This window comes from Furipterus horrens, unplaced genomic scaffold (assembly GCF_987537825.1).
Source record: "Furipterus horrens unplaced genomic scaffold, mFurHor1.1.pri manual_scaffold_6, whole genome shotgun sequence".
NCBI classification, from domain to species: Eukaryota; Metazoa; Chordata; class Mammalia; order Chiroptera; family Furipteridae; genus Furipterus; species Furipterus horrens.
In genome coordinates, this window is record NW_028327176.1 from 96,868,279 (window position 1) to 96,890,212 (window position 21,934).

Genomic DNA, 21,934 nt, shown 5'->3' on the forward strand with positions numbered 1-21,934 from the left:
TAATTGCCAGTTTGTATTCTCTCAAGATATACAAATCTGTAGGAACTGTGTTTACAAAATGTACAAAAATACAAATTGTATTTTTACCTCCCAAAACAGCTGCTCTTGGCTGGTTTGCCTAGGGGTGTTTCTTCTCACTAATATCTTTTGATTTTGAGGGGATCCCAATAATAGACTTTTTAATCTTCTTATATTTCTACCTCTTGACCTTTGTTTCTTAGTTTGCTTTGCCTCAAGAGTATTCAGATGCTTAGACTTTAGGTGAATTGATGATCTTGCTTTCTAGAGGCAGGCTCACTACACTGTATCTTCCAGTGACAGGCTGTAAGCAGGAGGTGCTAGTGAAAACTTCTGTCATTATTAAACATAAGGACAGATTAAAGAAAAGAGCCACTACTCTATCTCGATATCCTAGCTTGGAACTTCCTTTCAGACAATTACTTATATGAACTCTTCCTTCAGTCACAAAACAGAACATAGAACTGTAGGTATTTGTTATAATCTTCCTGCATAGACATTAGAAAAGCATTCGGGAGAATCCATTTTCATTTATTCTGCCCTCTTCCCATCACCTGTCAAAATTTCCTGGGTATTCTAATAATCCATCATCCAAATTATATCTTCTCCAATTTCTTCTTATACCCCCAAATAGCACAATCTTTAAAAATTTTTAAATTAAACTTGACTATTTCCAAGCCATTCTGTCGCCCTTATTCTTTAAATGTTCTCTCATGCAGTTTAGTAAACAGAATCCAGATGCTCATGGTAACTTTAGTTCTGTTCTCAATCCTTTTACACCCACAGAATGACAGGGTAGCCACACAGCTGACTGTGAGCATTCGTGTACAAGGAGACAAACGTCTCAGCACTCTGCGCCGCTGCTGTGCCCTTACCCACTATGATGCTCACAAGATGAGCCACGATGCATTTGCTGTCATCAGGAACTGTAATACTTCAGGAATGCAAACCAAATGGTGAGTTTCATTCTTGCTCATCTTCTCAGAAGACTTAAACTCTGTCTTGCTCTAAAATTAGTGGGTATATAAGCTTTCCAGCTGGGTAGGTTCTCTGTGACTCTGGCTTGCAGGACCTATTACAGAGGGAAATGGTCATGCACAAAGGAGACAACACAGTAGAAACACCGGAAAAAGGTAGCTCGGCTGCAACTTCTTTGCATACATACATTGGTGTAGTCCAGTTCCCAGGGGTAGGTTTGAGATTCCAAGTGAATCAATACCACCCTGCCCTGGCCAGGTAGCTCAGTTGGTTAGTGTTGTCTTGCTACACCAGAGTTGAGGGTTCAATCCCCAGTCAGGGCACATACAGGAAACAACTAATGAATGTATAAATAAGTGGGACAACAATTTGATGTCTCTCTCTCTCTCTCTCTCTCTCTCAAATCCTTACATTTTAAAAATATTTGAAAAAAGAGAAAGTATTATCCTTACCTGTATCAGTTTGCAATAGTCAGGGGAATGACCAATTGCACTTGGGAGTTCAGAATTCAAATTTCAAGGATGCAGCACACTCGGGAACTTCTTTCTCAACTACTTCATTTTTCTATCTTAAAAATATCTTCCTTGATAATGAAACTTACCCGTATTCATTGATAATCTATATCTAACACCCCCAACTCAGTTACAAGCTTCACTGATATAATACCAAATATTAATAAACTTCAGTTGGTCATGAAAAATAACCAAATATAGCGTCGGCCTGCGAGCCAAGTGTCGCGGGTTCGATTCCCAGTAAGGGCACATTACTCGGTTGCACGTCAGGTCCTCAATTGAGGGTGCAAGTGAGAGGCAACCACACAGTGAAAAAAAAAAAAGAAAGAAAAATAACCAAATATATAATTGGAGTGTACATATATTATTTTCAGTGTTGGAATCCTTTAACTATTTAACATAGCCTGTTACATTAAACAACAGTATTCCAAATTCACAACGGAAATATAATTATGTGAGAAAAATAAGTTGGTTGTTTATTTATAGATATATATTGAAGATTATAAGAAATAAGTTTCATTAACCACCTCAGTTATTGCTTATCTAAATATATGGGCCAACCACTATTATATGGACAGATATACAACATGATGGGGTCTCTACAGTTAGAGTCTTTGTTCTTAGAATAATTTACTTAACCTTTATTCCCTGGTATATTTGTTTTCTTTTCAAAAATTGAACATTTTTACTGAACAAAATGATACTGTGTTCATATAAAAACCTTATAAATTGACAGACTATAAAAGATATTACTCACCAAGAGCATGAAACTTATTGACAGGGAAGCATCAAAATTATCTGACTGTAAGGTTATCCCCAAACATGAAACTGGATAACAGTGAGATACTGTTGTAAATAGCATTTAGTCTTTACCTCATTGAGGTACTGATATGTATATAAAAGCACATTTCATCTTCTGGAATTCAACTCATGTGAAAATTTATTTGGGTAATTGGACATAATGAGGAACTTTATGGTAGAAATTTCTTGAAATGTTTCTGTGACTAGGATAAGTAACCAAAAGCCATTGTGGAATTTCATTTTCCAGAAATTCCAGAGTTGAAAACCTGTCAGTGTTAGAGTTAGGTAGTGCACTCTTAAAAATGAGAATGGATGAGAAGGTATTTTTCAGGAGTCTTTCCAGTCTAAATATTTCAAAAGCTGTTTTGTTGCCATGAGTAAAATTTCTTGCCATAACGCTGAATTACAGCAGCTCTGAAGCAGTAGCTTCTGAAAACATTAATACCTAGTCGTCAGGGGATCCAACCTACACATGTGTGACTTGGTTCACCAAGTTAGCAATTCTCAAGGTGTGGTCCTAGATCAGCAACATCAACATCACCTAGGAACTTGTTAGAAAGGCAGATTCTCTGCCCATATCAGATTTATTGAATCGCTATTAATCTGATACACCCTAAAGTTTGAGATTCAATGCAGTAATAATTTCCTCTTGTGACAGAACCAGAATTACAGTCATTTATAATTCAAATCTGTGACCTGGTGCTAATCTTGTTATTGTACTTTGCATGCAGGTCCCCTCCGCTCACAATGCTTTTCCTCTGTGCTACCAAATTCTCTGCCTCTGCCCCTTCATCTTGCACAGACATCACGGTCTTCTTGAGTAACAACTCAAGTCCTCTGCCAAAGGTGCCAATTACCAGCCCAGAAGCTAAGACCCAGGGAAGTGACCCATTGGTGACAGCCACTAAGAAAGCAGCCACTTCTCTGGAATCATTTTTCCAAAAAGCTGCAGAAAAGCAGAAAGTCAAAGAAGCTTCACTTTCATCTCTTCCTGCCACTTCCCAGGCCGTCAAGAACAGTTCACCACTCAAGCTCCCATTACTGTTCCAAACCAGCCATACTACCGGAATCGAGCCCTTCTTTAAGCAGAAAAGTCTGCTTCTAAAGCAGAAACAGTTTACAGATCCTTCAGTTGTCATCCCTCCACAAAATCCCCAGTCTAGCCCTAAAAAGTTATCAAAATATTTCCCAACAAAGTATCCAGATTCTGCCCCTGTGTGTGAAGAGGTTTTGAAGCTGGAATCCTTTAAAGCAACTCCTGCAGAGATGGATTTGGCCCAGAACAGCTCCAGCAGTTCTGCTTCTTTAACTGCCCAGGAGGGGGCTCAGGAGGGGGCTCAGAAGGCCACTACCACCCCAAGTTTTCTGGCTACTGAGGACCAAGTGTCCTGTGAGAGGTGTGGCTCTCTGGTACCTGTATGGGAGATGCCGGAACATACAGACTATCATTTTGCACTGGAGTTGCAGAAATCCTTTTTGCAGCCCCACTCCTCAAATACCCAGGTTGTTCCTGCCAGTTCTCCTCAAGGCAAAAGAAATCCCAAGAGCCCTTCGGCTTCTGGTAATAAACGCCCTAGGCCTGAGGGCATCCAGACCTTGGAATCATTTTTTAAGCCAGTAACACACTAGTGCTGCCCTCAGGCTTGCTACAGAGTTTTAATATTTTATCTATAACCTGGGACATGAAAATATGTTCACTTTTTAAGGAAATTTATAACTTTATAAAAAATGTTATAAGAAAAATAATCCAGTTAAATGCTGAGTTAAGGCCATCATCTCTTCACAGGCATGGATTCTAATTTCACTGCTAATAGAAATGTAAAAATTCACCTTCCAGAGATGCAGCTGCTTTGAGTTTTTAATCATTAAGTGTTTAGGGAGGCAGTGTTATGTAGTAAAAAATGTGTGGGCCTTGGAGCCTAGAAGATCTGGTTCCAAACCTGACACTGCCTCTTGTATTGTAGTATATGGCCTTGGGCAAGTCCCTTGTCTCACTTTTCCTCATCTTTGAGATAATGAGCAAAATTGAGATAATGCCTTACAGATTCCTGAAGATCAAGAACAATTTATTAAAGTGCTGTAGCACTGAAGGAACTGGGTAAAAAAAAAAAAAAAAAAAAAAAAAAGAGTTCCCCCTATCTCTGTGACAGGGGTTACTCAATAGATACTGAATTTCATACAAGCAAACCGTATGATAGCCAGTTTTAGCCTTTGGCCCTTCTACCTCTTGTATCTTGTTCTAATGTACAAGATTATTACTGGACCAATTCAGGAGCCCTGTTTAGACTGGATAAGTCATGACCAGAACTAGATTATCTCTGGAACTTTGTGGGTCTGAGTGTGATTTTGAGCAGCAGCAGCAGCAGCACCATCTGGAAACTTGTTAAAATCGTCTCAGCCTCACCCCTAGCCCATCCGAATCAGGATCCGTATGTTAACAAGCTTCCTCAGGGTAGATCTGAAACTTTGAGAAATACTGATCTAAGACACCAATAGCCAGCCAGGTTTGTAGAGGGCATTTCTTATACCCTGAAGTACTAATTTAAGGGGTACTTGGACCTTCAGGGTCACTGGTGTGGTCACTTCTTCCCTGTTTAAGTGACTGTTTAGCTTAGGATTTTAAATTACTGTAGCTTTTTGCACTTGTCCATGATTATAGTGCTGTATTAGACTGTTTTTATATGTGGAAAGTCAGCTTTTTTTCTGTGGCTTTTCTGATATGGGGAACCTTGAATGAAACTGAAGATGAACGGAGTTGGGTGGCAGCGGCGTAGTGCAGAAGTAGGGAGAATGGGGTCCATATTTCCCCTTTGATACATACATACAAACCAACTGCTTTGTAAGCTTGTTTATAAACTGCAAGCCTGTATTTGGTTTGAAGAAGGGGGGAAACAACTGAAAGCCACTAGGTCTAACAGGAAATTTCTTCTTCCAAAAATATTTTCCTTTTTTTATGGCAGATAAATGTCTACTGAAAGACAATATTTACTGTGCATATATATGGTCCTTTCCCTACTAGGTCTGTAGTTTCTTGGAGGCAAGAATTCTTCAGTGTCTTGCACATAATGGATGCTTAATATTTATTGGATAAAACATATATAGTGAAAATTTTAATGGTTACCAGAACTGGAACAATAAAAATATACATGTTATGGGGGGAGGCAGGCAGAGAGCTGCCTTATATACCTTTTTAACCTCCTAAGTGTGCGCTTGACATAAAATAAGTGGCTCACTGGAGTTCCTGGAGATGTATCATTAAGTACTGAGATGATTTTCCAAAATTTCCTTTCTTAATCCAGGAAGTTTTTAACTTAAAAAATGCATTTTTATTCTTTAACAGGTGATTGTGTATAGGCTTAATATTTCAAATCGACTCATGACCTAAGTGAAATTGTTTTAATTCAATTGTTTGTAAGAATAAATTATGCCAGGATGTCATCAATCTGCATTTATCATTGATAAGCAGTCAGAAGTTCAACTGGGGTCCTGCTGGGGCCTTATTGATAGGAACATGTGGAGAAGCAACGATGGCAAGAGGGTATTGACTATAAATACTGAGACTTTGTGAGGATTATTGGACAGTTTTGGTTTGGGTGATGCGACTCTTGACCAACCTAAAAACTCTGAAGACCTTTGAGACATTTGCTCCTACTCGTCCACAGTGGTGTTAAATCCATCCAGGGGCCTCAGAAGTGATGATCCTTATAGGAGCTCAGCCCTCCTAACGCTCCTGTCCGCGTACCCTAGCAACGTGCTCTAGCAACAGGGGACTTTTACTTCTGTGTTGGCAGCTATGCTGGCAGCTGGAAATCAGCTCTTTGGTGGCTCTGTCGCCAACTTTCTGGAGTGCTTCCTGGTATAAAAAGGTACACTTTGTATAAAGTTTGGACTTTATTCCTTCACCTCCCCTCGATTGGAACAATAGTGTGATTAATCTGTCATTTGTTTGGTATATGTTATTTCTTTACTTGGCTTATTAAGATATATTGTATGCTACTCACTGGCTTATGAAATTGTAATTCCAACAGTGAACCTGTGCTAAATAAATTGCTGGCAAAGACAGAAATCAATCTCTGAGCACAAGCATAACTTTGCTGTCTGCCCAAAACAAAAACAAACAAATATATATTTTTTGCTGAATATTACCTTTTCTCATAGCTCAGCAACTGTACAGAATAAAGCCTTAGTTCCCAACATAGGAGGAAGTTGGTCAACCATAGGTTTAGCAAGTTAAACCAGTGATATTTTAAAAAGTAGTTGAACTTGAGAGGTAGGGAAATTACCACTCTAATACCCTGGAGGCAGGGTGCCCCTGGGGATGTAGGGCCACATTTATCATTAAATTTCTTTTCCAAAGCTCAGTACTCAAAATGCAGTTCCTGCTCTTTGTAGTTGACTTTAACATTGGGTCCTATTTCTCTCCCCATAAACTGTGATGTTCAGGTACTCTGAACACAGAAACAGGAAGAAGGGACTAAGGTTTGGCCAGGTGGCCCTCATAACTCCAAGCCAGGTTAGTACATAAACCTCACTTAGGCTATTTTGCATTGCTAGAGAAAGCATGAGGCTCAGATTACCATGTCTCTAAATTCTACTCTTCATTAAGTAATGGGCATACTAATCTCCAAATCTCTGACACAGTGGTGGGCTCCTCACCATTGTGACCATTAGCAAGTGGCCATTCCACAAGTATGGGGTGGTTACCTATCTCAGCTAAAAAGGTGGCAATTTTTGCTGTTTTGTTCACTCAAAGAACTATGCAAAACAGGCCTGAATACTTCATCACAGTACTGGAACACTGATCACATGTGGGGGAGAGGAAAGGAAGAGCAGCAAATGAGATACTAGATGAGTTCTTTCCCCATTCAGGGCTCAGCAGTGTTAGGGTTTCACTTATCTCTAATCCTGGAGCAGTATCTAACTCTGGAAGCTGAACCTGTGTCGTAAGCATAAGCACAGTGTGTTCAATAAAACATTTTTATTCTGTACAATATATATGTATATTTAAATATATATGTATGTACATATATATATATGCAGAGAAACCTCAACCAACAAATCCCTGAGTCCACGGGAACCCAGGACACTGACAAAGGGAAAGGAGGGAGTTCATGCCCTAAAGAGTAGGAAATATGGCAACATCTTTCCCTTCTCTCCAGGTTCCCAGCAACAGAGGGAAGGGACAGTCACTGCAAATTACTAAAACAAGAGAGGACTTATGTAGGAGCAGGAAGCAGGGTGAGGGTGGCAGGAATGGGAGCTGTGGGTCAGTCTGGGAAAGTAAAACACACTGTTTGATCCAGCATTAAAACCAACAGATCACCGCAGAGCAGGGGACAAAATTGACATGCGGCTGTCCTTCAGTATGCCAAGTCTTAGCTCAGCAGCCCCAGGCCTGGGCCAGCACAACAAATAGCACCTGTGGGGCCTATGAGAGGAGAAAGAGGGGAAATGGCCCTTGAGTAAAGAAGGGAAGGGACATAAAGCTGAGGAACAGGCCGCATGTCTCAGCACAGGATGGGAACATTGCCATTCACTGTCCCTGTGCCATTTCTTCAGACCTTGGGCCACCAGATGGCCAGGAGCAGATGTCTTCTGTCCATAGTCAGATAGAGATGGCAACTTACATGGTCTTCAGAAGAGGTATAGAAAAAAGTGCTTTTGAGGACCACCCCTGGTTGTTGTGACAATTCTTGAAATGCAGGGACCACACCGGTGAATCACGCCCAGTCCTGACTGGGGTCCAGGTGGCAGTGGTCAGCTGCCTCCAGCAGACAGGCTGTGGCGATTCCAGGGTTGATGAGCCAACCAGGTGGACACAGCTGCTGAGCACTGCCCTGAATTCTCCTGTCTTCTCCCTCAGGGCTGCCCCAACCTGGCCACACCAAGCTCAGCACCTCTCCAGAAGGCGGCGGGGAGTACCCCTCTCTCTCTAGCCTATTAACACACAGAGCCGCCAACAGGGGGCAGCATGGCCAGTCACCTTATATATTGTAGGGACAGCAGTGGAGCTGTGCCTCCTGGAGTTCAGAAGCCCACGTTGGCCTGGGCTTCTCCTGCTGCAATGGCTTGCACATCAGTGACATGGCCGATGCCCTTGGTGACACCCTCCCGGAACAGCAGCTTGGCGCCCACCTTCAGGTACTCTGGGTGTTTCAGGAAGCGGAAACGTACCACCGCCTTCTCCCCTGTCCGCAGCTTGTCCTGCAGCAGATATGCAGTCACCGGCCCTGGACAGTGCCTCCCGTCCCCCTCTCTACCAGCCTGGGCTCTCCACCCTTGGGGGCCTAGCAGGCTTCTACCCACCCCAAGTGGGTCTTTTTCCCTTTTGTAGGATCAGGGAGTTCTCTATGAGTCTGGGGCCAGGCCTTTCTGGAGGCAAAATTCTGGCTTTTCCCTGGAAAAAAAAGGCATGGCTGGGTCCCTCTCACCTTGGCATGGATCTTTTCCACCACTGCCGTTTGACGGACATTGCCCACGTGCACTGTCACCTGGAAGCCTCGCCGGAATGTGGTGGCGTGGAACAGTAGGACTATTTCTGCCTCGAACACTGAGCAGATGGTGGGATTCATCTCGGGGCTCACCATCACCATGCCCTGCGGAGGCACAGCCCCCAGAACCTGCATTAGTCTCTTACACCCTCAGAACTCCGAAAGCTCCTCTTCTTCTATGACTTCAACCACAGGACCTCAGGGCACAATATTCAAAACTCTTCTCTTAGAGGGAACCCCTCCTTACCCACCTCGCAGGTCCTCTATCCCTTCTAGTGATTTGTATTTCTAGGGTGCTGGACACTGGGGTGCACCACAGTGATTCATATTTAGTGTTCTGTGGTTTATGAGTATTCTAAGCCTTTTCAATACGGACAGTCTGTGTGGCCAGCTTCTTGGGGTAGAGGCCATGTTTCCTTTGCGTTTCCCTTAGGTGCTTCTGTGTTCCCTCCCCAGCCCACCCTCCCGTCTCACCTTGCGAAGCAGCGCACGGTCAAAGTCCCCGAGGGCCAGTGTAGCAGCCTGCCCAGCTCGCAGCACACGGCAGGCGGAGCGGTTGCGCTGGATGCTGCACACTCTCAGCTCCAGGAAGCAGCCATCGTCCGTGGGGCCCACCACCAGCTGGTCGCCCTCACGGCAAATCCCACTGCAGCCCAGAGGGCGGATGGCACAGCGTCAGCCTAGGCTCCCTTTCTTACTTCTCTGCTACAGTCACCCAGAGCATTCCTTCCCTTCTAAAGTGAGTCCCTCAGGAGCGGGAAAGAGACTTTAAATTCTGACTTGGAGCTGGGGAAGATGACTGCTTTGCCCCAGTTCAGAGTTCAGACTCTTAAGGGTAATACCAGGAAGGGCAGTGATGGCTGGCGAGAGGTACCTGCTTGTTTGATACTGAACACCTGATATCTGAAAGAGCAAGAGTTTCAGCCTCTGCTTTAGACAGAGTCTTAAGGGACCTCTCATTTCCCTGTTTGAAGGTGAAGTGAGCTGAATACACTCTAGTTCTATTCCTGGAGCCCAGGATCCACACTTCTCCCTCAAGGGCCTGAAGGTTCCCAGTAAAGCAGCAATACTGTTCTTCCCTTATGAGCCAACAGACTAGCTTTCTCCAGCTCTTTTGATGGTGAAAGCCTAATCTGCAGACAAGCACATCTTTTAGCTGGGCTCTGTTCAACTCCAGGGTTTCCTCTGGGAGAGCTGTGTGAGTCGGGTAGCAAGCAAGGAAGTTCACCTGGAAAGTGTTCCTCCAACAACTGTCCCCACTTCTGGTACTGTATAAATTTCATCCACCTGAAGCCAAAGAAAACTCCATCAGTGGCCTGCCAAGTAGCGCTGGCAGGTCCAAAATCTCTAAACAGACTCAGGACTCGGGCAGAATTAGTCCTTCCTAGCTGCCCAGCTCACTGCCTGTCTGGATGGACAATCACCTGAAACTCTGTCAGCTGTTGCATGAGTTCTTCTTGCTCTTTGCTGTTGGTGAGCGGTGGCAGGATATTCAGAAAGACTTTGAGCAGGTCCAGGCTCTCTCCAGAGACACTGGACAGTGTGAAGATGGGGGTGACACTGTAGAGAGAGGCATAGAATGGGCAAATGAGGAAAGTTCTAACTGGAAGAGAGGCTAGAGCCCCACACATGGAAAGGTGTGCTTTTCTCAGGGTGGCTAGGGGACCCTCCCCTGATAACCTTCTCAGGAGCTCTGGGCCCTCTTTGTGAGCCAGCCAAGGACCCATCCCAGACAAGGGAGCTGGCGAATGCCTGACATAGCACTTTGTCTCCAGGGTCCCACACATCAGCAAAGTTCCAGGCTGGCTTGGGGGAGGGATCAACCCTTTAGAAAAGACTCCCTCCCACAATCTCAACCTGGAGAACTGCAGAACTGAGCCAGAACTGGTTTGGTCCTGAGGTGGGACACCATACTCCGGGGCCCTCTGGCAGGTTTCCCTATGGACCAGTGCTCTGTAGAGAAAGACTTACTTGGGTGACTGGGCAAACTGCTGGGCAGCAGTGACAGCATCATCCTCGGAGGTGACCAGCATGGGTACTTTGTGGCAGCCAGGCTGCTTGAGGACCCGCTCTAGCTGGCGTACCGTCCTCTCCACTGTGGTCTTGGCACACAGGTCCACTTTGCTGACCACGATGAAGAAGGGCACTTTCAGGGCCAGGGCCAGCCCCAGATGTTCCCTTGTTGTGCCGGCTGCATCAGAGAAGGCAGGCAGGCAGGCATCAAGAGAGAATGTGGGAGGGAGAAGAGGAGAAGAGCAGAGGTCATCTGGTTCCCAGACTGGAGGAGGCCCGGGGTAGGAGAGAGTCAGAACCCGCTCCAGCCCCATCCCTGCCCCAGTGCCTCGTACCAATGCCAGTGTTAGCACTGACGAGGAGCAGGGCACAGTCAGGGCAGTAAGAGGTGAGGCCAAAGATGGTAGTGTGCAGGTACTTGTGGTGGCCGGCCAGGTCGATGAAGGTGATCATCTTGGAGCTGCTCTCACAGATCTCTTCTGCCGTCCGTGAGTCACTGTAATTCACCACCTGGCCCAGAGCCCAGAGCTCTCAGTGACCCCTGCCAGCCTCCCCAACCCTTCAAGAGTCGCCAGGACTTAAACTAGTCCCTAGGTAACCCTGCCTCTTAACCCTGAGTCCCAATTCTGATTTAATTCAGTTGATTTCCCCATTTGTTTTCTAGGAGCACAGAGCTTGTTCACTGCTCTCAGGGACTTCATCTACTCTCCAAAACGTCTCCACACTGCCCTCGGATTCTGTCCCTCACCACGGCCATCCCATCCTCATAGTCTGGCCCCACTGGGTCCCGCTGATTGCATGCACCTCTCCCTTGCTGTTAAAGCCCAGGATCTCGAAGCTGATGCTGGAGGTTCGGCCAGACTGAATCTCATGCAGGTGGCGGAAAAGGTTGAGCCGAGCCCGGCCCCGCCCATTGTCCAGCTCTCCTTGGGTCAGGACTCCAAGCAGAGTTGACTTCCCCGAGTCCACATTTCCCAGGACAGCCACACGAAGGTCCAGAAACTGTGGATGAATTGACAGAGGCAAGGGTTCCAATCCCTTATCTCCCTCCACTGAAGGTTGGGTTAAAGGCAGTACTGCTGCCAGGGGACCGAATGGTAAACTGGATACCCCCAATATCACAGGCCGGGAGAGAGCCTGCCACCACAGGGCCCTCTCAGGGAGCAGGGTGTGAAAGGCAGGGAACGGTGTGTGCTCACCTGTTGGTTGTCAGGGACCTTTCGTACCAGCACCTCAGCAATCTTCCGGGGCGTGTCGCTATCATAATCCACTTCTCGCTCCCGGAGAACAGTGATGTCTGCTCCAACCCTACCACAGCAAGGCCACAGCTTCCACATCTCACCTGTACTCCCTAGCCCCAACCTTCCATCCTAGCTCTAGACCAATGGCTTTCCTGCACATTCCAAAGTACTCCCAACACCTTACTTCCTCCCCTACCACCCTCCGATCTATCCCATATCCACAGATCCCTCTAAACAAACAAACAAATCTTAAGTCAAGGAGCAAAAAAGCCTAGGTCCAAATGTGGAAGAGCCCAGAACACTAGCCCTCCCCACTGTCGAGAGAAGGCAGCAGAAGGAAAGTCCCTTCTTGGTCCCTAGGCCCTCAGGATACATATGGGTCCTCTCCAGAGTTAGGGAAAAGAGAACCAAGGGGGTGAGAGGAAGCATACTTCTCTGCCATCCGGTGCAGGGTCTTGAGGGAAGCCCGCATCTCCTCCTCAGCCAGCCCCACCAGGAGCCCATTGTCCTCCACCCCAATCTGGTAGACTGCCTCACCACGGCCCTCCTGGAGCCTCCACTTCATCTGTGTCACCAGGTGCTCAAAGCGGTACTGGGATGGATTCACCAGCTTCAGCTTAGGGCAGGTGAGGAATCACGAGAAGGTGAAATCAGAGATGCTCCTCCTAAACTCACATGCTCACCACCTGTCCTGCTGCAAGGACCAGGGGACCTTCCCTTCCCACTTAAACCCTCTCATACCTGACCCATTCTAACAAAGCCCCTACCCTGAACCATATCCCTAAATTACTATAGATCACAAAGTTGGAAAGATCTCAGAGAAATCATCATCCCATGCCAGCAAGGACACCCTGATCCTCCCCAGCCTCAGACTCACTTTATATTCAATGTTTCCATCTTCGGCCTGAAAAGAAACACGGAGCAGTTACCAAATGTGGTCCCTACCCGCTGCAGCCCAGGCGGCAGCTAACGTGCTCTTAGGCACATGCCTGCCAAAACTCACTGGCAGACAAGCCCTCTACTCAGCCCCAATGTGACCTCTCTCAAGGAAAGGCCTCTAAGAACACAGTCACCCATCTAAGCCAGGAAGAGAATCCTGAGTCCCTCCTTTCTTTGATCATTAGCAGTATGTTCTTCCAAGATGCAAGATCAACCCTTCTCACCAGGCCCTCAAACTGCGGTCCCCGGAAATCTATGTCTCCTCTCTCCGGACTGCTGAGGCCATTCTTTGCCACCGGTCTCAGACACCACTTCCTTCCTGCCCACCCCTCTCAGCTGATGTAATCAGGACTAGGAGGCTGCAAGAGGTTCTGGACAAGGGCCAAAGGGTTAACTCAGCACTGGTCACTACAAACCAGGTGAGACAGACAGGGCTTCAAAGTTGGGGCTGAGGTGAAGGGAAGAAACTCAGAAAATATAATTAAAGGGACAGACTTAACTGTGACTTTTATCTCCTATCCCCTAACCCTTGTGCCTCAGCTGAGGTGAAATCCTGAGTCCACGCCACAGTCTCCTCTACATCTTCCCTATATTAGGTGACCCCCAAACAGAAGTATCCTATTGCCTGAGCCTTTCCCTCTCAGATGCAAAAGGATATGAGATTTGCTTGTTCTGCCTATCCTGCATTCCTGCACTCCTCCTCCCTGGCCATTTTTCTTTTTCCCTTCCAGTCATCATTTCATCCCTTCAAGGCCCTTTGACTCTAGGCTCTAACTGGCCCTCACCAATAATCTTTACCTCTTTTTGATGGAGATGAAGAATTAAAATGAATGACTTCAGAAAAGTGATACAAGGAAGATTCAAAGTGCTGATCCCAGGACCAGCAGCATTAGCATCGCCCAGGAACTTGTAAGAAATGCAGATTATCAGGCCCACCTCTGACCTACTGAATCAGAAATTCTAGGGGTGGGGCAGTAATCCAGGTGATTCTGATATATGCTAAAGTTTGATACCACTGGTTTAGGCTCTTCCTGTGGGTCCACCTTTCCTAAGATGGGCAAAGTAGCAGTTATTCTCTGCCTTAGGGGGTAGATGAAGTAGGTATGTAGAGGCTGTCCCCACTTCCTCATAGGACAGGCAAAGGCCTGGAGGACTATCTGTTCTCTGGATGTGTGTGTACTCAGGGATAGGAACAGAACATGTTGCTGTTTTCCTGGGTACTCCCCTCCTTCCCATGGAACAAGTTTAGAAAACTCGGCCGCCTCATCCCAGGATTAGTCTCTCTTCCCCTCCGGCAACTCACGGATGGAGCCTAGGCATTCCACACTGCTCTTCCCAAGGGGGTGGGAGTGGGATCTTCTTTCCCTACTTTTCCTTCTAGCGTTACCTAGATCAGAATAGGGGGGGGACCCTCTTCCCCACTCTTCCTTCCTGGGGTCCTGACCCTGGAGGGGAGGGCCAGTCTCTCTATCCCTCCTTCCAGGGGTCCTGGGGCCGGAAGGGGGTATCAGTTCTCTCGGTCCCGCCTTCCTGGATCCCGGGACCGGAAAGAGTGGTTTTCTCTCAACCCGCCACATCTCAGGTGCTCACCTCGGGAGGCAGGTATGGGGGGTTGTTGGCTTTGCTCCCTCTGTTTCTTCCGTTCTTCTTCTTCCCCTTCGGGCCCCCGCAGCCGCTGCTGCCCCCGGCTCCCCTAGCCTTGAGGGTTCCGCCCATGGCCGGGCCCCCTACGGGCCGGCAGCAGCCGCCGAACAGCTCCGATACCCGCGAGTCCATCCGCCGCTGCCGCCAGCCCCCCGCCCAACCCCTCCCCCCCGTCACTACCGCCGCCGCCGCCCCTACTGCCACCACCGCGTCCGGCCAGCCAGGGGAGAGCGGGGTGGGACCCCGTTCAGGCCACGCCCCTACCCCTCTCTGGCTCCGGGAGCGTCAGAAACAGTCGCGCTGCACCACGGGATATAGAGTCCTCAAGGCCGGATCTCCCTCGAAAGAGGTCGCTGCTGCCCTACAACTCACAGGAAGCATCGCGGCGCATCGGGGTACGGGTGGCTTCGGGGAGTAGACAAGGAGCGCGCCTTTATGCGCAAAGGTCTAAGGGAGCTGTAGTCTGCGTTCCGAACGGGATCTTTCTATGGCTTTGGGATCGGGGATCACCGGAGGGCTTACTTCAGAATCAAGCTTTGAGGGCGCTCTTGGGTTTGGCCCCTTAGCGCGATCGCAGGCAAGTTTTGGACCCGGAGAGCTGCAAATTCACGGCGACTGGTCCCTCCAGCCTGCTGGCTCCTCCCTTGCCTCAGTTTCTTCCCCGATGGTCCGCGTGCCGTGGGGGTGAGTCAGGGCGAATGCCAGGGCGGAGGCGGATGATGGTTAGCCTAATTATAGCTGTTATTGTTACGATTATTTGTCACCTTTACACAGTAGTCACTGCTTTATTATCTGGCTGGCACCCTCCGGGGGCTGGTTTTAGCAGTCCACGACATCGCGGTAGCCCCGACACAAGGCCAGAACCCATAAACCAGCTTTGCTCCCTGAGAGGGCCCCAAAGTTGCCCGCAGCGAGTATTTCCCCTCCTTTTTGTTTTGAAGCAGAACCAATCGGGGAGAACTGAGTTTGGTTTTAAAACAGCAAGGGCAATAGGAGTGGCCTCGCCCCTACTTGGGGCGGGGTTGGGGCTCGTGCTCGGGTTACGTCAACCACTACGAAGTCGGGGAAGTGGCTGGGAATAGAAACTTGGCCTAGGGCCCTAGAGGATTGCTGACTTTCTTGCCAAGCCGTCCGTCTTGCTCTTTAGGGCTCTGGCAGTCAGCAAAGAGTAAACACATTTAGCGACATAAACCAGTGTACAAGACACTAGAAAGAGTGCAGAAGCAGTTAGTGTTGCTGGGTAGGGAGTCAGGACGCCAGGGTTTAATTCCCAGCCCATGGCTATCTCATGACTCACTACTCATTGTATGTCCACTTCCCCACTCTTCACAAACAGCGAGATGCTCACACAGCCAAGAAATAAAGCAGCCTAATTCCTCCAGACCTCAGTTTTCCTTGGAAAATTAGAAGCAGCAACAGTGGCTTACCTCTGGTGATCCTTGCAGAGATTCAGACCTGGTAGAGTCCATGGCTTCCCCCCAGGATGACTAGGAAAGGGGCAGTTTATTAATCATAGAGTTGCTGTCCACATGGCACTAACTCCCCAAAACAGTGGGAGCAGAAGGTCCAAAATCTGCAAAAGAACCTAGCTGACCCAGGCAATTATGTGATTCTTCAGTAATTGAAAACACTCGTGACTTCTCTCCTCAACGCAGTTCAGCTAAAGAAAGGTTATGCTGCAGAGGTCAACCCTAGCTGAGGGCACAACCCCACCAGGGAAACTGCTATTCAGAGGCTGAGACCAAAGCACTCAATGACGGATATCCAGAAGGGTGGGGATTGGGAGGGAGAGCTAAGACCATTCCAACTTCCTCACCAGCAGCAGCTCTGGGCTGTCATGATAAGCAGGGCCTGCTGCACTTTCCTGATAAAATGTGGTCTCTCATCTTCGTGGATCTTTCAACCACCGCAACGAACAATTTCACTTTATTCATCTCAATCCCCTTGTCTCCTAAGTGGAGAACTTTGAAGAGATGGGAGGAGATAACTCATTTCGATATGCCATTCTTGAACAACCTGGCTTACCACGAACAGGAGTGAAGCCTGGCAGAGAAGTAGGTTGAACAGGGATGTCTGTCTAGGGGGAGATCAGGGTCCTGGGAAATGGAAGGTGGTATATGTATTTAGTTTCCTGGAGGAGTTGCTTATGAGGTGCTTGACTGTAGAGCATATATTTATATATATATCATAGCTATACATATATTTATACACACAAACATTTTTCTGGTATATAACTAGTCATTTATTTGTGTATAGTACTTTTACATAAGATTTTAATTTATTTAGAATTTATCTTTATGTAGGATGTATGGTAGGAAATAGTTTGATTATTTTCTCCCTCTAATTAGATAGGGAGTTGTCTCAAGTTATTTGCTCTGAAAAGTCATCCTTATCATATGCTAAGACGTACCTACACATGAATTTATTTCTGGGCTCTTCTGTTTTATTTGTTTGTTTATTCCTTAGAGAATACCACAGTATTTTAATCATTGTACTTTGATAGTATGTTTCTCCATCTCTACTTCCTACTTCCTGAAACACACCCCTTTCTTGGCCTCCATTACTTGATTCTTATCTATGTTTCTTGATACCTCTTTGGCAACTCCTCAGTCTCCTTTACAGGGGCTTCTCTCTCTATCTGCTCATCTAAACAGTGTCTTTGGGATCCTAGCTGATCCTTATTCTATATTCTCTCCCTGGGTAGTCTTATCCAATCCCATGATGATGATGCTCAAATACTTATCTCTATTCCTAATGATGTTCCTAAATTATGTGTCCAATTAAATGGGAAACTCCACCTATCAAAAACTAAACTCATCTTTTCTCCTTACCCACACCCCGATAAACCTTCCTTGAATGGTACAACTGGCCACAGAGATGCCGAAGTGAAAATCCTGCTTGTCATCTTGGAAACCTCTTTCTGCCTCTCTTCTTCCTGGGATCAATCACCAAGTAATGCTCATTGGACCTCCTAAATATATCTAGAGTTCACCCAGTTCTCTCCACTCCACTGTGGCCTCTTTCACCATGCAGTTGGGTAATTGCCGTTGCTAGATCTAAATGGTATCCCTGCCTCCTCTCTTATATCCTACCTGTAATCTAATCTCTGCACTGCAGCCAGTGTAGAGATTAAATTTATAAAATGTAAATTTAATCATACTACTCCGCTACTTAAACCTTTCAAAGCTTCTCCATCCCTTACAGGATCAAGTTCAAACTCTTTAACATGGTTTATAAAGCCTTGTCATGATCTGGCTCGTTTGTCCACCACAGCCTTAACTCTTTATAACCCGAATTCTTTTCATTCCTTGAACAGAGGATGTTTTTGTCTCTAACGTTCTCCAGGACCACTAGGTCCTTCTCTGTACCTCTACTCATCCGACAGGTCACTGTTCTGGGCACCTTTCTTCTGGACTACCCATTGCGCCCACCCTGTTGGGTGCCCCGGTTCTTCACGTCCGCAGCCCGTGTAAACCCACTGTATAATTCTTCACATTGTATCTATAGCCAGTGAACCCCTTGAAGACAGCATCTACCTTGGGCTTATTTGCCATAGAGTGTCCAGCACCTAGGACAGGGCCTGGTACAACGTAGGTGTCCTATGAATAGTGAATGGGGGAGAAAGGATGCGTGAGGGTGGGTATCCTTTGGAAGGCAGCGCTCACTGACAGATCGCGTGGGTGTCCTCTAGGGGAAACTTTCCGCGTACAGGTGCAAGGGAGTTAGGGAGCGAGCGCAAGGCTCAAATCCCGCCCCAGTCCAGCCTGCACCACACCGAGGCGGCGCCGCGTCCCCTTCCGGCCCTGCCGAGCAGACTTCCCATGATGCCTCGCGGGGCGCCTATTCAAACCGCACCGAGAAGAGGGAGGAGGTCGCAATGGCAGCTCCGCAGCCAGAAGTGTTGTCCCCGGCCGCAGCCCCTGGTAAAGCGTGGGATCCGGATCTCGGGTTGGGGAACCTGCTTACTCCCTACCGCCATTCCCATCATTTTTACCCTGATCCTTTCTCTGGCCGGTCTTCTTTTGTCCGTATTTCTCGGCGTCCCCCCCGGCTCTGGCTCGGCCGCAGTGACTGTCGCCCTGCCGCCCTGGATCCCATTGGTTCACCCCACTCTGCCTTCATTTCGGTGGCGATCTGTGCCCCGCTTGCCTACACTTTCAACTCTGATCAGGGCCTCCACTTTCTGAGTGTAGCATCAGTCCCCTACCTCAGAAATTCTACCTCCCACAAGCCCCCGCCCCGCTTTCTCACCATCCAACGCCACTTAAATCACTTTAGGCGAATGGGATTAGGAATCTCCCTGCCTCGCGCGCCCACACAGGAGTTTGCAGAGGGAATGTGCAGGTGTCGGGGTTAGGGTGGCTGATAGGGAATGAGAAGACTGGTTTTGGCCTGTGAGTTTTTAATTTCTCTCTCTTGTCCTTCTGTGCGCCTACCAGATCTGGAGTGGTATGAGGAGTCGGAGGAAACCCACGCCCCCCAGGTAGAAGTGCTTGAGACTACCTCTGCCCGAGAACCTCCCAACCGTTCGGAGTCTTTTTGCCCCCGAGACTGCCTGGTGCCAGTGGTGTTTCCCGGGCCTGTTAGCCAGGAAGGCTGCTGTCGATTTACTTGTGAACTTCTAAAGCATATCATGTACCAACGCCAGCAACTCCCTCTGCCCTATGAACAGCTTAAGCTCTTCTACCGAAAATCTTCTCCCCAGGTAGGCACAGGCTTTGGGAGAAAGCTGGTGGTGAAACTTTGTAGCTATTAGATATAGTCAGGTAAAAAGGGAGTCTAAGGAATCTTAGGGGCTTGTCAGCCTAAGCAGCTGTAAGGAATGTTTCATCCCATGGCTTCAGTCACTTTCTCCACACTCTACTCTTTGATAGTCTAACCCTCACCACCTTTTTCTCTTGCTTTCTTTTTGTGAAACTCCTGTTGTGCTGCATTTGGACTTCATGAATTGACCTTTTAATTTTAACGTTTTCTCTCTCCAAATTTTACTCTTTGTTTTTATATTCTGTTTTCTGGGGAACTTCTTTGACTTTATACTCTAACATTTCTATTACTTTTTTTTTTCTGTTTTGGCAGTCATAGTCTTAAGAATTCTTAATTTTTGCATGTAGCATCCTGTTGTTCCATGTCTGTATGACCTTCTCTTGCCTGTGGATATTAAGATTGTATTTACAAGATTTTCCTCTATTTCTCCTCCTCCACCTCCTCCTTCTTTTTCTCCTTTCTTCCTTCTTTTTTACAGAGAAGGGAAGGGAGGGAGAAAGAGGGAGAGAAACATCGGATCACTTGCCTCTCGCAGGCCCCTAATGAGGGACCTGGCCCAAGACCCAGGCATGTGCCGTGACTTGGAATCCAACTGGTGATGACCTTTTGGTTTGCAGACTGGTGCTCAACCCACTGAGCCACACCAGCCAGGGCTCCTCTGTTTCTTGCAGTGTCTCAGTTTCTTTCAGATTCCTTTTCCTATTTGTTTTGGTCTCTGACTTTCCTGTTAAAGGCTTTTAGCCTGTGTCTGGTAAATATTTAAGAATAAGTCATTGAAAGCTCTGTATGCATGGCTGATAGACCAGGGATATTGGTGATCTCTTTGGAGGACTCCAAAAACATCAGTATTGGAAAGTCTTCTCTCTAGATGGAGGAGATTGGCAGGGGGATCTAAGGGTCCTCATGTTTTCACTCAGTCCCCATGTGTTCACTCTTGCCTTTTGCAGTGCCTAAGTCAGCAATTCCTGAGTCTGGGGTTTTGCTATGTGAATCAGTTTGCTTCTCATGGAAGGCCCCTCTGTCAGCATTTGAACTCTTCCTTCTGCTTTCTGTCCTCCAAAAGTTTGTTGTTGCCTTTGGCCACTCTTGCCTGTTTTCCAGGTCTCTTCCCTTGGTCATCCTTCTTTCCTTTCTCTCTCCCTCCGAGCTTCATCCCAGCTCCTTCCTTCTTTCCCTTTTTTTTTCCTTTCATTTAGTAGTATTTCATTCAGATGGGAGTACAAATAAATATGTGTTCAATTTGCCATGTTTATTTGGAAAACCAACTCCAGAATCACCTTTATTAAACCAAATAATCCTCGATCCTGTTATCACTCCCTAGTACAGCAAAAATTTGTCACATACTATGCCACGAAATCTCCTTGACTGTTTTAGTTACTTATTTCTGGATGCCCTCCTACTTCAAAATACTGTCTTTGTTGTTCTAAGTGTGGGGCAGTTTGGTTTTGTACAAAGAATATATTTTCCTTTTTGTTATATTGCCCTCTGATAAGACCCAACATCTTGGCTGTGGCAGTTCATTGAACTGGAAATCCAGTCCCACAGTCTACTATTATATATCCCAAACAATAGGGTTCTTCAAAGGTCATTAACTTTTTTCTACCTTTCCTTCTTTCTCACCATTTCTTGTCTCCATAGGTAGAGGACATAGTGAAGAAGAAACCTTGGGCCACCACTGAGGCAAGCAGCAGGAAATGCCAACAAGCTCTGGTAGAACTGGAGAGTGTCCTCAGCCACCTAGAGGGTCTCTTTGCCCGGACACTAGTGCCACGAGTGCTGATCCTCCTTGGGGGCAGTGTTCTAAATCCAAAGGAGTTCTATGAGCTTGACTTGTCCTGCTTGGCCTCCAACAGCATGGACCAGAGCCTGAGCACAGCAGCTTGCCTGCGCCGTATCTTCCGAGCCATTTTTATGGCTGATGCCTTCAGTGAGCTGCAGGTCCCTCCGCTCATGGGCACCATTGTCATGGCACAGGGGCACCGCGACTGTGGAGAAGGCTGGTTTCGACCAAAGCTAAACTATAGAGTGCCCATACGGGGCCACAAACTGACTGTGACCCTATCCTGTGGCAGACCCTCTATCCCAGTAACGGCCTGGGAAGATTACGTTTGGTTCCAGTCACCAGTGACATTGAAAGGCTTTCATGAGTGAATGGGGGTGCTTCTTAATCATGAACACAATGGCTAAATTCTTTCCTTCTGTGGCAACAAGTCACCCATCTCTTGCTTGGAAGTAGAGGTGCTTCCTACCTTCTTGCTTCCCCTCCTCAGACTTCCTGGTGGGCTGATGGTGTGACTGGGACTGAACAACATCTCTTTGAATCAAAGGTTGATTTGCTCAGAGGGTGCTGGGACAGACTTTTCTGTTTGGGGTTGGAAAACAAATGTGAGCCCATAGACATTGTTATGGAGGTGTCCGTTTTCTGTGGCTTTTCAGAATTTTTACCAGGGATATAATGTGGGTGTGACTCATGAACTTAAATATAAAATGAATGAATTCATATTAAATTTTCCTGAAACTTGGCATAAAGAGA

General features: G+C 47.0%; 3 protein-coding genes across 6 annotated transcripts in view; 2 read left to right on the forward strand and 1 right to left on the reverse strand.

The window, feature by feature from the left end:
* POLH (DNA polymerase eta) overlaps positions 1 to 6,651 on the forward strand; it is a 32,986-nt gene extending 26,335 nt beyond the window's left edge. The window contains exons 10-11 of the mRNA XM_090282483.1: positions 805 to 974; positions 3,041 to 6,651. Of these exons, the coding sequence (XP_090138609.1) occupies positions 805 to 974; positions 3,041 to 3,938 (1,068 nt within the window). The 3' untranslated portion in view covers positions 3,939 to 6,651. The remainder of the gene's footprint in view (positions 1 to 804; positions 975 to 3,040) is intronic.
* On the reverse strand, positions 543 to 16,346 carry GTPBP2 (GTP binding protein 2). 4 transcript variants are annotated; one of them, XM_090282486.1, is made up of 13 exons: positions 16,232 to 16,346; positions 16,065 to 16,124; positions 12,932 to 12,958; positions 12,486 to 12,670; positions 12,013 to 12,121; positions 11,618 to 11,815; positions 11,149 to 11,323; positions 10,772 to 10,991; positions 10,225 to 10,360; positions 10,029 to 10,087; positions 9,275 to 9,446; positions 8,741 to 8,905; positions 7,273 to 8,513 (listed from the first exon to the last, which is right to left on the reverse strand). In XM_090282486.1, exons 2-13 carry the CDS (start codon positions 16,104 to 16,106, stop codon positions 8,337 to 8,339), a joined length of 1,665 nt encoding a protein of 554 aa, XP_090138612.1. In that variant the 5' UTR covers positions 16,107 to 16,124; positions 16,232 to 16,346; the 3' UTR covers positions 7,273 to 8,336. The 4 variants fall into 4 exon arrangements, with proteins under 4 accessions (XP_090138611.1, XP_090138612.1, XP_090138610.1 ...); XM_090282485.1 differs by lacking the exons at positions 7,273 to 8,513; positions 16,065 to 16,124; positions 16,232 to 16,346 and adding exons at positions 543 to 1,090; positions 14,584 to 14,785; XM_090282484.1 differs by lacking the exons at positions 16,065 to 16,124; positions 16,232 to 16,346 and adding an exon at positions 14,584 to 14,785.
* Positions 16,347 to 18,308: 1,962 nt separating this feature from the next.
* Positions 18,309 to 21,934, forward strand: MAD2L1BP (MAD2L1 binding protein). The gene is made up of 3 exons (XM_090282488.1): positions 18,309 to 18,560; positions 19,077 to 19,342; positions 21,040 to 21,934. The coding sequence occupies exons 1-3, from the start codon at positions 18,515 to 18,517 to the stop codon at positions 21,550 to 21,552; spliced, it is 825 nt and encodes a 274-aa protein (XP_090138614.1). The 5' UTR covers positions 18,309 to 18,514; the 3' UTR covers positions 21,553 to 21,934.

Bases quoted from the DNA above. Each gene is read 5' to 3' on its own strand.
- GTPBP2 (XM_090282484.1), bottom strand. From the start codon at position 14,769: ATGGACTCGCGGGTATCGGAGCTGTTCGGCGGCTGCTGCCGGCCCGTA. The intron at 12,959-14,583 runs GTGAGCACCTGA...GTTTCTTTTCAG, and splicing joins CCCCATACCTGCCTCCCGAG to GCCGAAGATGGAAACATTGA. The intron at 10,361-10,771 runs GTAAGTCTTTCT...CTCTCTCTACAG, and splicing joins CAGTTTGCCCAGTCACCCAA to TGTCACCCCCATCTTCACAC.
- MAD2L1BP (XM_090282488.1), top strand. From the start codon at position 18,515: ATGGCAGCTCCGCAGCCAGAAGTGTTGTCCCCGGCCGCAGCCCCTG. The intron at 18,561-19,076 runs GTAAAGCGTGGG...TGCGCCTACCAG, and splicing joins GTCCCCGGCCGCAGCCCCTG to ATCTGGAGTGGTATGAGGAG. The intron at 19,343-21,039 runs GTAGGCACAGGC...TTGTCTCCATAG, and splicing joins ACCGAAAATCTTCTCCCCAG to GTAGAGGACATAGTGAAGAA.